Source organism: Bicyclus anynana, chromosome 20, assembly GCF_947172395.1.
Source record: "Bicyclus anynana chromosome 20, ilBicAnyn1.1, whole genome shotgun sequence".
In the NCBI taxonomy this organism is placed as follows: domain Eukaryota; kingdom Metazoa; phylum Arthropoda; class Insecta; order Lepidoptera; family Nymphalidae; genus Bicyclus; species Bicyclus anynana.
The window spans coordinates 11,080,517-11,094,964 of NC_069102.1; the positions used below are offsets into that span (position 1 = coordinate 11,080,517).

The 14,448-nt window shown below is 36.4% G+C and overlaps 2 protein-coding genes across 2 annotated transcripts in view; both read right to left on the bottom strand.

The window, feature by feature from the left end:
* Nucleotides 1–3,272: 3,272 nt before the first annotated feature.
* LOC112057384 (esterase E4-like) lies at nucleotides 3,273–6,086 on the bottom strand. Its single transcript, XM_024097873.2, has 3 exons — nucleotides 5,527–6,086; nucleotides 4,047–5,401; nucleotides 3,273–3,471 (listed from the first exon to the last, which is right to left on the bottom strand). The coding sequence occupies exons 1-3, from the start codon at nucleotides 5,719–5,721 to the stop codon at nucleotides 3,273–3,275; spliced, it is 1,749 nt and encodes a 582-aa protein (XP_023953641.2). The 5' UTR covers nucleotides 5,722–6,086.
* A 2,309-nt stretch (nucleotides 6,087–8,395) lies between these two features.
* The window catches only part of LOC112057584 (juvenile hormone esterase-like), a 46,381-nt gene continuing 40,328 nt past the window's right edge, over nucleotides 8,396–14,448 (bottom strand). The window contains exons 2-4 of the mRNA XM_052887959.1: nucleotides 11,270–11,403; nucleotides 9,473–10,806; nucleotides 8,396–8,621 (exon numbers count right to left, since the gene is read on the bottom strand). Coding sequence (XP_052743919.1) covers nucleotides 8,396–8,621; nucleotides 9,473–10,806; nucleotides 11,270–11,347 — 1,638 coding nt within the window. The 5' untranslated portion in view covers nucleotides 11,348–11,403. The remainder of the gene's footprint in view (nucleotides 8,622–9,472; nucleotides 10,807–11,269; nucleotides 11,404–14,448) is intronic.

Genomic DNA, 14,448 nt, shown 5'->3' on the forward strand with positions numbered 1-14,448 from the left:
CTAGCTGTCTCCTCTTTGCCTAGGACTAGGAAGGTGGCTAATTGTCTTATTTTCATTCAATCGCATAGTAAACATCCTCCAGACTCCGATTGCGGAGGGTGTGGGTTCCAATCCGGTCCGAGGCATGCACCACCAACTTTTCAGTTATGTGCATTTTAAGAAATTAGGTAAATATCACGTGTCTCAAAGCATCGTGAGGAAATCTACATACCTGACAATTTTCTTCATTATCTCCGTATGTAAAGTCTGCCAATCCGTAGCCAGACTGCCACTTAACATCAAGCAAGATCGTAGTCAAAGACTAACTCATCATTGATAAAAAATCCTCAGCATTTTCACAGTCTATACGGATATTGTTCGCAAACTGCGTTACCGTTCAATAAATGTACGCAAGCCGTCAAATCCACGATTAATTATCCAGTTAACAGCATCAATCAACTAATGGGGATTTTATAACGCGGTCAGAAACATAAACGATTCCCATCCACTCAATTTCAAACCTTATAATTATGAGAATAAAGTGCATTATCGCTTTGTATCATCCGTTTTTATGGATAACAAAACGTAATGGGTGAAGTGTAATTAGCAGAAAGAGCATCGCGCCGGTACTGTGGCACTAACCGAGTTTATTGTTGTTTGGGATAAAGTGAACAGAAATTAAAATTAATGGTAGTGGCTGGTGCTGGTGTGTTTTAAACTTTTCTTTTACTCATGATGACTATTGTTGTGGTTGTGCTACTCTACGAGTATGTATGTACACATAGAGATGACGACAGTTAATTGTAGGTATTTAATAGTATAATAATAGGGTAATGATTTTAAACTTATTTCGTGGTTGTTCATTCCAAATATTATTTAAACGGGTACATACCAAACCCTAATAACAAAAGCGATTTCGTGAGTGTGGTTTGCCTAAACAGACAAAAACGTGAGGTTGTTGAAAAAAAAAAATAACAAGAAAGAGGGTAGATCGATTCTGCCCCTAACAGCTGCTGTCAACTTCGCATCTCGCAAACTTGAGTCCCGTCGTGACCACGTGATTAAAAATCTCGTGGTATGTACCCGTTTAAATAATATTAGATAGGGTAGTTGACTCAAATCAAATTTAATATAAACAATATTAATTTCGTATATTTTTAAACGAACGTCAAAAACGCTGTCCTCCATTTTGTGACGTCACAATTTACTAAACGTCAAGCTAATTGTTAAGTAATATTTTCGTCAAACGCTTCTATAATATCTAGGTATTATTAAATAATTTAAACTATTAAAAAAAAATTAAGACTAAGAATTAAAAGGATAATAAAATCTAAATTTTAAATAAATAAAATAATTATAACAAACATACACCATCTAATTGTTCACCCACAGGCAAGGCACCCAATACGCACAATATTAATTTGGGATTTTTTCCCTATAGGGAGGGCAAAATCTTGAAAATCCTAAAATAGGCAGGTTTAAATGCAAAAGTTCTCGCATCTATTATAGTAATGACATAAAAAAATGCTGAACTCTACTTCAAAAAGGAATTTGTTAGCCAGATTAGCGGTTACTGGCAGTTTGCCATAATCAAATTTCATTTAAAAAAATGGGTTCACAGACGTTAAAAATTTTCTTTTAACTTAAAAAATACTATTTTTTTAACTTATTATCTAAATTGCAATAATGTTTTGCACTTATGTGTATTTTGTACGTGGAGAGGAATTGTTTTTTTTTTTTATTTCACCATAATCATATCAGCCGACGGATTTCCACTGCAGGACATAGGCCTTTTGTAGGGACTTCCAAACATCACCATCCTAAGGCGCTTGCATCCAGCGAATCCCTGCGACTCGCTTGATATCGTTAGTCCACCTGGTCGATCAACACTGCGTTTTCTAATGCGGGGTCGCTATTCCAGCACCTTGGGGCCGCAACATCCATCGGCTCTTCGAACTATATGCCCCGCCTAATGCCACTTAAGCTTCGCGACACGTTTAGCTATGTCTTTAGTATGGTGATCTCCTCATTTCTGACTCAATCACGCAAAGATACTCCTAGCTTAGCTCGTTCCATCACCCGCTGTGTGACTCTGAGCCTTCATAAGAGGCCCACAGTTGGCGACCAAGTCTCAGAACCATAGGTCATCACTGGCAACACGTGACTTTTTTCGTCGTCATTGCCGAGTTGACCGTGGACGGTCACTATGAGTTAGAGATGAATTTTTAGCTTGAGCTGTTCTAGAACTAAATATCAAAACATGATAAAAGCTCCAATATTATACTTTATTAAGCCACTTAAACTCGCACTAATAAATTATGAGATCGGTAAAATGATAACTGCATCAGGAATTCACAATTTTGTTATCTATTGATAATATTGCCTATTGGATTACGCAATCATCATTAATAGATCATGACGAATGACATGGTCTTTGGATTGCCGGCAGAGTAAAAATAGTTATTTGTTCAACAAGACAGCAATGGTCGTTTTCGCTGCGAGTTCTGAGTTTTGAATCCTGAGCATTGTGAGGGATTCAATGACACAAGAAGCGAAATACTAAAATAATGTGAACATTTTTGTCTCACGGAGTGAATAAACGCCACTTTCGCTTACTGTTTTTAAGCAGCATTTTTGAGCTAGAGAGGTGAAAAAATATATAGTTCATTTTATACTATGTAATGTCAATAAACATGGTTAATTGATTTAAAATAACTAGCGTATTTACTGTAAAAGTCCGAAAAAAATATTATTATAAAAACAAAATACCAGACTGCTTAAGCTTAATGAGCTGAAAAGAGAAAAACAGTTTTCAGTTTATTATAATGCCGCAGGCGGCAACAAACAATTCGGTCAAAGGATGATCTGCCAAAACTATGTTTGTCACTGTCACCGCATGCGGCAACATAAAGCGTTTAGTTAGAATTTAACTTATTTTCTTTTTTCAGTTCAGCAATATTTTATAACGTTAGTTAATTTAAAAATTGCAGGTGATTTTTTTGTTCTATAATTATCATTTATCCTACTGACCAACATTTTTTTTATTTTTCAGTAAATAAACTATCATATAAAATTGATTACCACAGTAATAAATTAGTGTCTCACTCGTGACGACTACATTAATTGAACCAAAAGACAAGCAATATAGAATAATGATGTCAACTTTTTGAGTGAGTCAACTACAAATTCACGCGGCTGACGTACTGATAAGAAAAGGTTAATTGATGAACAAAGTAATCTCAATAATTAGTGATCTAGCAAAAAAAAAAAATAACATCACATTAATATGTTAGTTATAATTCATCTTTAATATCTTTCACTACACCGTCTACCGCTAGCTTCTCATACTTTTCAATGAAATCATCCCAAAACTTCACTTTATCTTTGTATAGATGTGGCTGCATCTTTAACTCTTCGCTTATTATTAAAGCCTGTCTGTTTTCTTTAGTAGCTGGTTTCCAAGTAAAGTCACTGCCTGGAGGTGTGGGGTTTCTGAAAAAGAGAACCGAAAAGTAAATATCAGTGTGCCAGAATCTACAAATAGGCAAACGAGACGTTTCAAAAGTTCTCGTAAACTAAGCTTACATGAAATTAACATATTTTGATATCATCATTTCAGCTGATGCGATGCACTTCAGGACGTTGCCCTTTTGTAGGGACTTTCAAACATCAGGATCCTGAGCCGCGTGCATCCAACGAAACCCTGCGACTCGCTTGATGTCATCAGTCCTCCTGATGAGCGGTCCGCCAACACTGCGTTTTAGTGCGGGTCGCCATTCCAGCACCTTAGAACCCCAACGTCCATTGGCTCTTCCAACTATAGACCTCATAAGAAGGCTCAAATTCACACGCCTTCTGTGTAACTCTAAGCCGATGGAACGAGCTATGCTCGGAAAATCGCTGCACGATCGAATCATAGATAAAAGAATCCGCAGAAGAACCAAAGTCCCGACATAGCTCCACGAGTCGCTTAGCTGAAGTGGCAATAATTAGTAACTTTATGTTATACAAAATTTTGCGAGTTTGACAAAGATAAATTACAATGAAATATAAAAATTATTCCTCACCCAGTTTTAGCAAAATCAGCAAAAAGTTTGACCATTGACCATACTACTTTAATTTCTTCAGAGTCCTCGGATTCCAACAATTTCCTGTAAACTTTTCTGTGTTTCTGGCAAATAAATAGATAACATAGTTCATCGCCGATAGATGCCCCCCACGTGCCGTCGAGAGTTCTTGCTTCTTCTAAAATGCTCTTTTTTCGGAAATTTAAATCACCGCTATAGTCAAACATGTAGTAATAAACAGGTGAATCAGTAGTGTTTGTATATTTGCGAACTGTGTTATCAATTGGATAAAAAACTTCCATGTCTCCAACTTGATTCATATACTCGCTTGGTTTACTTATTTTTACGTAGCCTTCCTCAAAATAAAAGTCTTTAATGTCTTCAATCGCTTTATAGTATATGTGATCGTTTAATTTAAAATGGTAATTGACTCTGCGCGGGAACAATAGCAGAAAATCTCTGTCAGCATAAGTAAGAAAATTAGGCATGTGTAAATACCGTTCACTTATTTCTATCGCTTCTCTTGAATTGAAACCGATCATCACCGGGACTGATACTTGAATAGTACTGTTTTCTGGAAGTTTGGTAAGTATCGCATCGTCATGTTCGATTTCAACAACAGGACCAAATTCTACGACACCTCTTTGTACTGCTCTCGCTTCATCCGCGTCAATTGATAACAGTTCAGCTTCTGTTAATTTAAATGCTGATACACCAGACATGCGTTGGAGAAATAGTTCACTTGTCGTAGCTTTCTCCTTCAGATAATCTGCGAGAGCGATTGCTCTTTTTTTCGCATTATAAGTCATAAATAATGGATGGTGAGCAGACTGACTTTGCATTACAGCTGCACTAAATAAACCTTTCGCTTTTGGGGAATGCAATAATATATCTACAATCACTCCTCCACCTAAATTGCCCATTAGAGTTACTCTTGATGGATCGCCACCAAAGTTAATAATGTTATCTTTAATCCATTTTAAAGCCAATATTACATCCCTTATCCCGTTATTACCAGGAAGTATTTCGTCTTCAAATGATACGAAACCTAAGGATCCGATTCTGTGATTCAGTGTTACTATAATAACTTCTTCTTTCATGAAAAAGTCGTTCCCATATTCTTTAGTAGCATTATATGTTGATCTAAAGTTTTCGTTATACAGAAATACTATAACTGGCAATGAATTTTCTTTACTCGGCAGTTTTGGCGTGTGAATGCTTAAATGTAAACAATCTTCATCGCCAGCAAACCCGTAATTTTTAACATTTCTTTGTGGTAAGTAATACTGTGCACAAGTTTTTCTCGCATTTTTTGCTTCCAAAACATCTTCCCATCCTGGGTGTGGTACTGGTGCCTGTAACAAATATGCAGGTTATAAAAAAGTTCAATTTAAATTCCCGCTAAATAAATATGTAACATATTTATAAAAAAAAATATTTGTTAAATAAATTGAACATTTTTTTAATGATTAGAACTCACCTTAAACCTTAAATTGCCAATCGGCGGTAGAGCATACGGTATACTCAAAAATGCATAATGTTTTTCATCGGGAAATATTGATTTCACTTCTAAACCAGATACTTTTCCCGATTTTGTTTCAACTATCACATTTCCTGTTGCTTCATTTAGACAAAAAACAAATAAAAGAATTAAACTAACACTAGGGACAGCCATTGTAATGGATTTATTAATTTTGTTACATTTGTTTACAGTCTTTACATATGTGTTTATGACTGACGTGTTCTACAGATAAATGATTTGTAATCTAACCGGCGTTTAGTGATAGCGCAGCGCAATTATTGACTGAACATCGAGCTGATAATGTTAGCGGTAATTCTTTGTATCGGATTAAAGTTGCTGGTAACTAATCTAGGTGTTTATGAACCATAAATTTCTATGCTTCTGGGTATTTTGGTCGAAGTAGGTATTTATAATTATTTAACTGTATCTTTTTTTCATTAGTAGAATGTACCTACGTGGGATTTATGACACTAAATTATACAATCGTTTGTAGACACGTATACCAAAGGTTTCATAAATAAAACCGGTACAAGTGCGAGTCGGACTCGCCCACCGAGGGTTTCTTACCGATTACGTATCTACATAAAAAAAATATGACTTATTTACAAATATATATTGAGAAATGTCCACCAGTAAGCACCGGATGACATTTGTTACATAGAATCTCAATTATGTATATGACAACTAGCATACGTCAAAGATAGTGAATTAACGTGATAGCGAAGAGGTGGCCCAACACGCATTTGGCTAGTTTATTTTATCCACTCAATCAGAAAAAATATCTAAATATGTATTTAAAATACGTGATTGGGGAAATATTAATCCATTTTTTTAGGTACATGGCTGTAGTGAAGTCTTAAAATACCAAACAGGTTAAGATTTATGTTCATTGTTATTGTGAAATTTCTTAAGAAGTTAAGAAAATTATATGGATGATTTTTGTTTTGATTCCATTCAGTTGCATACTTGAATGGCCACAAACTATGGAACAAAACGTTGCAAATTGACCTCCATTGGACCGTTTCCAGTAAAAAGTAGGTAATAATGGGAATGATAACTAGGTTTGAATATATTGATTTTTTTAAGACATTCGGAAAAATAGGTTCAATATTAACTAATATGTAAAAAACAAAGATTGACTGGATGTTTGCAAAATAAAGAAGATTATAAAATTTCACAATCTATCGTTTAAATGTAAATTCATACATTTTTAGCTTCCTTACATTAAACGTGATATGTTCCAATATATGATCTATAAAAATAAACGCACAAATAACATGAATATTTGTAATTATGTTTGAACGCCCATACAAATCTATCGATCAGCGAATCAACAACGTCATTAATTCGAGCCATTTTGTATGGAGAGTTTTTCAGGGATCCATGGCAGTGCCGCAAATCTGACCCTTTAAATCCCTGTAGCTCCGAACGTAATGATGAATTGTACAAACGAAAAGGAGATTTAAACCCAGTTCTTACTTGACACGGGCATAAGTTAATTATTTCTGCATATCGTCTCCGAAGAGTAAAAAAATCTTTCGTTGGTTTGGGTGTACTCTTCTATAACAAGATTCCCAAGACTGAGATGAACCTGCCAACGCATAGCTTTAAGCAACGTGTTAAAAAACAATTACTTAGTCGAGGTTATTAAACCATTGATGAGTTCCTTAGAGATAAAGGCGCTTGAGGCTTTTGGATCAGCTTCCACCTTCACACAGGAAGTAAAACTTTAAGATATTGTGTAATGTTGTCGTCAATTGTAAATTATAATACTGTATGTTGTTTTTTAAAGAGAAACTGTTGAATTTCTTGCCAGTTTCTTCTCAGCAGAACCAGCCTTCTGAACTGGTGGTAGAATCTTTACAAATAGTCAACTGACGTGTCACAAGTGCTGAAAAACTGAGCCTACTTGAAATAAATGATTTTTGATTTTGATTTTGATTAGATTAATATAGCGCTTTAATCCCTTTTATGAAACAAAATACCGATAGCGATACTTCGCACTATGAGATAAAAGATTTAAAAAAATCATCGCCATCTTACATGCAGGGGAGGTTGTCTATAAAATATTTACGACTTTGCCGACATTTTTAACTAAAATTGCTAAATTACAACTATCTCGTTGTTGAGCTAAACCGCGGACAGACAGACAGACATGGTGAAAGTTTAAGGGTTCCTTGTGGTCTACGGAACCCTAAAAATAGTGGTGTATAGGCAGGCTGTTGCTTTTAAAGTCATCATCATCATTTATTTATTTATTTATTTATTTATTTGTAACGCCAACAATGACAGCAGAAAACATTATATATAAGTGAGTTACAAAATTCTTGAACTACTGCAGCCATCTTTTACAGGCATTCACAACACTGCAGAGTCCGGTTAAAAACTTAAAGTAAAAGATTAACTTACAATCTAAAATAATTTACCAAAAATTTACAATAATAAAAAAAATAATTAAAATGTCAAAATCAAGAAGGTTTACAATGTTAATTAAAATGTCAAAATCAAGAAGGTTTACAATATTAATTAAAATGTCAAAATCAAATAATTGATCATCATCATCATCATCATCATCATCATTATTTTTAACAAAGTAATATATTCAGCTTACTGTTGATCACGAGTCTCCTCTCAGAATCAGTGAGGGGTTCAGTGAGGGGCTAGACTATCACTATTAGACCACCACGATGGCCTAAACGGATTGGCAGACTTCACACACTCAGGTATGAAGTTTCCTTACGATGTTTTCCCTTCACCGTTTGAGGAACGTGATATTTATTTTCAAGAATTTAAATATCACGTAAGAGGCAAAATAAATAAACACAGTTTAAAGTTCATCGTTTTTAATTTCATCACCCTTCTTAGAAATTAGCCCAAGCTCAGCTCGTTTTTCCCACTTTTTTAAAAACTGATCCCAAAAGTTGAACCTGTACTTCCATAAATCCTTCTCTACTTTAATAATTTTGTCAATATGCAGATACTGCTTGGATTTCAAATCATATGCAGGCCATTTGATGTCACCCAATGGATTATCCTCGTGGGGGGTTGGATTCCTGTAAATAAAATTAATGTATGTTTTTTAGGGTAAGTCAACAAGGAACACTTATGTATGTCTGTTCGTGGTTTAGTTTAAAAACTATTTGTACTAGCTACTATTTGCAGATAGCCCAGTGAGCCCAGTGAGCCGATGAAGAGCCGTGATAGCCCAGTGAATATGACCTCTGCCTCCGATTCCGGAGGGTGTAGGTTCGAATCCGGTCCGGGGCATTCACCTCCAACTTTTCAGTTGTGTGCATTTTAAGAAATTAAATATCACGTGTCTGAATCGGTAAAGGAAAACATCGTGAGGAAACCTGCATACCAGAGAATTATCTTAATTCTCTGCGTGTGTAAAGTCTGCCAATCCGCATTGGGCCAGCGTGGTGGACTATTGGCCTTAGCCCTCTCATTCTGGGAGGAGACTCGAGCTCAGCAGTGAGCCGAATATGGGTTGATGACGACTATTTGCAGAGCATTAAGTCAGCATACGTACATTAAACACACCGAATAAGTCGGTACATGTAAAGTATAAATATTTAGATTGTTTTTACTCGTATATAGACAAGAGTTTAAAGGCGATTTGCTGTATAAAACTGAAGGAGCATCATCTGCCTTACCCGCAGGCGTTCAGTTTTAACTGTATCGTTTTATCTAATCGAAACTGTACTGTATCTTTGTATCCATCAATCTCGATGTAATCTCTGCCCGACATTTCTCTAATAAGTAAAAAAATCTCAAAATATTTAAATTTCAAAGCAAGAAAATTGACAAAATTCACTTTAAAGCCGATTTCAAGAATAAATTTATTACAAAACCTGCTTGTTTCATAGCGGAAGAGAATATTATGCAAATGTTCGTCACTCACCCGTATTTTATGAAGTTTGCCCACATTTTTATCAATTTCATTAGCATTTTCTGCTCCTCCGAGTCTGTACTTTGATACTTAATATATTGCTCATTGAGATTCGGGCATCTGAATAAATAGCATAGTTCGTCTCCCGTGGCGGCTCCCCATGTACCTTCTTCAGCCTTTGCCATTTTCAAAAAGTTCACCTTATTCTCATTCAAATCACTGAAGTAATCGAAGTAATAATAATACACAGGACTTGAAGATATGTTAGAGTACATTTGTACAGCTTTGTCTATACCGTACGCTTTTATATCCCCAATGTAAGTCATGTATTCTGGTGCACTTTTTACAGTCACGTTGCCTTTGAAATAAAATTTCTTTAATTCGTCTATCGCCTCGTAGTAGGCGTCATGTAAAGGATCGAATTGAAAATTCATACGCAAAGGCATTAAAAAGGTAAAATCTTTATCAACCATTTTAAGCCAATGCGGTTCCATAAGGAATCTCAGTGCGGCAGCGAAACCCTCGCGGGAGTTAAGCCCGATCATAATAGGAATGTTTACATTCTCGGATGAATTTTCCGGATATTCGGTTACGAGGCCATCCGAATCTTTCTCGACTATAGGACCGAATGCTAGTATTCCTTTCTGGTTTTCTTTATAATAGTCATCTGGCACTGTTCGCAGTTCTTCGTCTAATAATTTCCAGGCGGGCACTTCATTTAGTTCCTGTAGAAGCTTATCATCGTTAGTAGTGGGTATTTCTAGCAATTTCCCCATTTTGAATGCTCTTTCTCGAACATTTTCTTGCAAGAAAGTGGGGCTTAAAGCCGTGCCGCTCTGGAGGATGGCTGAACGGAATAGTTTATGTGCTTTTGACCGTATTAGCAAATCCACAGCAACACCGCCTGCTTGAGAGCCTAATAAAGTGACTTTTTCGGGATCGCCTCCAAAGTTCCTTATATTTTTTGAGATCCATTCTAATCCTGCAACTATGTCCTTTAGACCAGCGTTCCCGGGTGTGTTTTTATTCTCGAAGGAAAGAAAACCAAATATAGAGAGTCGGTGACTTATGGTAACAACAATTATGTCTTCTTCTATAAAGAAGTCTGGTGCATAATCTTTTGTTTTATTGTAGGAGGTTTGGAAGCGATCGCTATAAATAAACACTACTACTGGCTTTTTGTTGTCATTTAAGTCTGGTGCGAATATGTCAAGGTATAGGCAGTCTTCTTTACCGTATAACCCAAAGGGTTTGCCTTTATGAGTTACTGTATTGTATTGTATACATGCTGGTTTAATTTTTGTTGCTGATAACACACCGTCCCATGGCTCTATTTTTTGTGGTGCCTGAAATGATCAAATTAATAAAAATTAGATATATTACCATTTGGTTATAGACAGTTATACACTCATCAATGTTTTCTTTAAATCTATAATTTCTTGTTAGCGCCTTACTTGTTTTTATTAAATTTTGTGAACTGTGCCAGAGAGGTTCTCCAACGGTACTACTAATTATTATTATAGTAGAGTTAAATGCACCTTTGAATGTACTTTGGGATGCTTGAAGATTCTTATAAAGTTAAATTGGTTAGGTACTGGTAGAGATAACAGGCTTTTGGCAAAACGCCTCTTTGAATTGACTTTGCGAAGCTTGAAGGCTAAAAGTATTTTAATTGTAGATTATTTTTTCTAAATTTATACAAATACTGTATCATCAAGGAAATGTAGCCAAAAAAACTGTTTTAGCCGCCGCTTTACAATTAGCACATGTACTTTATAATAATTTCGCAGTAGTATTATGGATACTTACCAGAAATCTCAAGTCCTTTATAGGAGGTGCTGCAAACGGTATCCCCATAAATGCATGGTAACTTTTCTTTTGAAACATGGTCTTGAAAGTTTTTCCCGATACACGTCCGTGAGTTGTTTCGACCACATTTTCACCTGACGTAAAAGTATTAACTAATAATAAAATAAAATAAATGAAAATCGATTTATACATTATTATCTATACGCCTATACGTGTTGATGAGGTATAATTCATTACTGTAGTACAAATATCTATTGATATTAAAAAATAATGTGATAAAAATTATTATCTTTATAGGTTTTATTGAGAATACTGAAGTTATCGTAATGTTCGGGATCTCAGTGAAGGTTTGGAACAAATTTTGTATTTAGATAAGATTTTCTTTTGTATCCTGCTAATAATATAAATGCGAAAGTTTGTATGTATGTATGTTTGTTACTCTTTAACGCCCCTTCTACTGAAGCGATTTGGCTGAAATTTGGAATGGAAATAGATTTTACTCTGGATTAACACATAGGCTACTTTATATTCAAAAAAACTCCTTGGATTCCCGAGATTTGCGAAAACCTGATGATTTTTATGGTATGAATGTTTGTTACTCTTTCACGCCTCGGTTACTGAACCGAATCACCTGAAATTTGAAGTAGAGATAGATTATAATCTGGATTAACACGTAGGCTTAATAAATTAATGTTAATAATTAAAGTTTATTACACCACGAGCCGCATTGGAGCAGCATGCTGGACCTAAGGTCCATATCTCCTAGAAGAAGGAAGGCCTGGCCTGTTGATGGCTGGAAAAAAGGCTGATATTGATTGGTTTATTTATGATAACAACCTTTGGACTGGAAGACAACAATTCTTTTTTTTTATTCTTCACAAGTTAGTTCTTGACCACGATGCGCGATGATGCAATCCTAAGATGGAAGCGGACTAATTGTTAGGAGTGGGATGAAAATCCACACTCCTTTCGGTTTCTACACGACATCGTACCGGAACGCTAAATTGCTTGTTATTACGTCTTTGCTGGTAGAGTGGTAACTAGCCACGGTGATGGCTCATACCAGGCAGATCTGAATCTGATCAGATCAGATCTTAATTGATTTAAGAAAACCTTAATCGGCCCAGCCGAGAATTCTGCTTAGCAACAGAAGTAAGGAAACATATACTTTATTCACTAAAATACTATGGTCATAATTACATAATAAAGTATATTATTATAATTTTTATCACCCATCCATTTGCATTGAAACACCACGGTGGTGTCAATTTCCAAATTCCCAAAAAAGCCAAGTCTTGCAGTGGATCATTAAAAATAAGCTAATGACGTTGATGATGATGATAATGGAGTTTCAGAAACTTTTCATAATCGTCTTCAACATTGAAGCGATTATGACTGCGTTGCGCAACTAACTGACCTTTGGGTATATGGCTTTAATTAGATTTCCTTTGGGACATGCTTCAATGTGGACATTAATAGGTCATAATAATAATATGAAATATGATTAGGTAGGTACATCACAATGACATGAAAGCCACGTTATTACATCACAGTATTAATATGATATATGATGTAATATCATTTTTCGGTAATATCATGTAATGCCCTATTTGATAACGTATCAATCTAGACCCAACATCGTACCTACTTTAAACTAAATTATTATAAACTATAGCAAACGAGCCGAGCCGTGATAGCCCAGTGGATATGAACTCAGCCTCCTATTCCGGAGGGTGTGGGTTCAAATCTGGTCCAGGTCATGCACCTCCAACATTTCAGTTGTGTGCATTTCAAGAAATTATATATCACGTGTCTCAATCAGCGAACTAAAACCATCGGGAGGAAATCTGCATACCAGATAATTTTCTTAATTCGCTGCGTGTGTGAAGTCTGCCAATCTACATTGGGCCAGCGTGGTGGACTATTGGCCTAACCCTTCTCAGCCTGCGGCCTGCTAAAGGTCCACTACGCTGGCCCAATGCGGATTGATAGACTTCACAAACGTAGATAACAATTAAGAAAATTCTCAGGTATGCAGGTTTCCTCACAATGTTTTCCCTTCACCGTTTGAGACACGTGATATTTAAATTCTTAAAATGCACACAACTGAATAGTTGGAGGTGCAAGCGCCGGACCGGATTCTGGACTGGATGCGAACCTACGCCCTCCGAATCGAAGGCAGAGGTCATGTCCACTGGGCTATTACGGCTCGGTGGAAAACGATCGCCTACAACTTACAGTATAGCAACACTTCATAAGGCGCTTTCACTAGCAATACGTCGTACCTACTATGTGCGCTCTCTGCGCTCGTCAGTCGAGTCATCGTCTCATCCAAGACATCCGAGGCACCCGAGGCACCCGAGACGAGGAAACCTCACGCACTAGCGGCCATGGGCACGACCACTGACCAGTGGCCGCACTGACCATGTTAACTGAAGAAACCATTTTGAACATTGCACACTAGTTCGTTGCCGTTGTCGTCACCGGCAAATTGGTTTATTTTAAAAGCTTATTTTTTTAATATATTTATGAACACTAATATTTTGTATACCTCTGCCTTCCATTCCGGGTAGTGTGGGTTCGAATCCGGTCTGGGGCGTGCACCTCCATCTTTTCAGTTGTGTGCATTTTAAGAAATTAAATATCACGTGTCTCAAACCGTGAAGTAGAACATCGTGAAGAAATCTGCTTACCAGACAGAGTATTTTCTTAATTATCTGCGTGAGTGAAGTCTGCCAATCCGCATTGGGCTAGCATGGCGGACTATTGACCTAACCCCTCTTATTCTGAGAGGAGACTCGAGCTCGGCAGTGAACCGAATATGGGTTGATAATGATATGTATTTTAATCTAAATTTTATCGCACTCCGATAAAACGTAAGATTTACCAGTTATACCTAGTATGGACGCATCCATACTATAACTAGGAAATATACGTTCCTATCGCCATAGACCTGATTTTTTTTAAGAGGCGGAAGTCGTAACAGTTTCGTATCGGTCAGCTATATTTGGCTCCTTGATTACTGAACATATTGCTAAAGGATATATGGGGGCTAAAGACAAATTGATGGCGCTTGACAACATAACTTTTCTTAATGGTGATCCCAATAGAGTTGCGATAGTTGATTCCGGAATAGCTACTACTACGTCACCGTCGATTGCAGCAGTTGCCGAGGATTT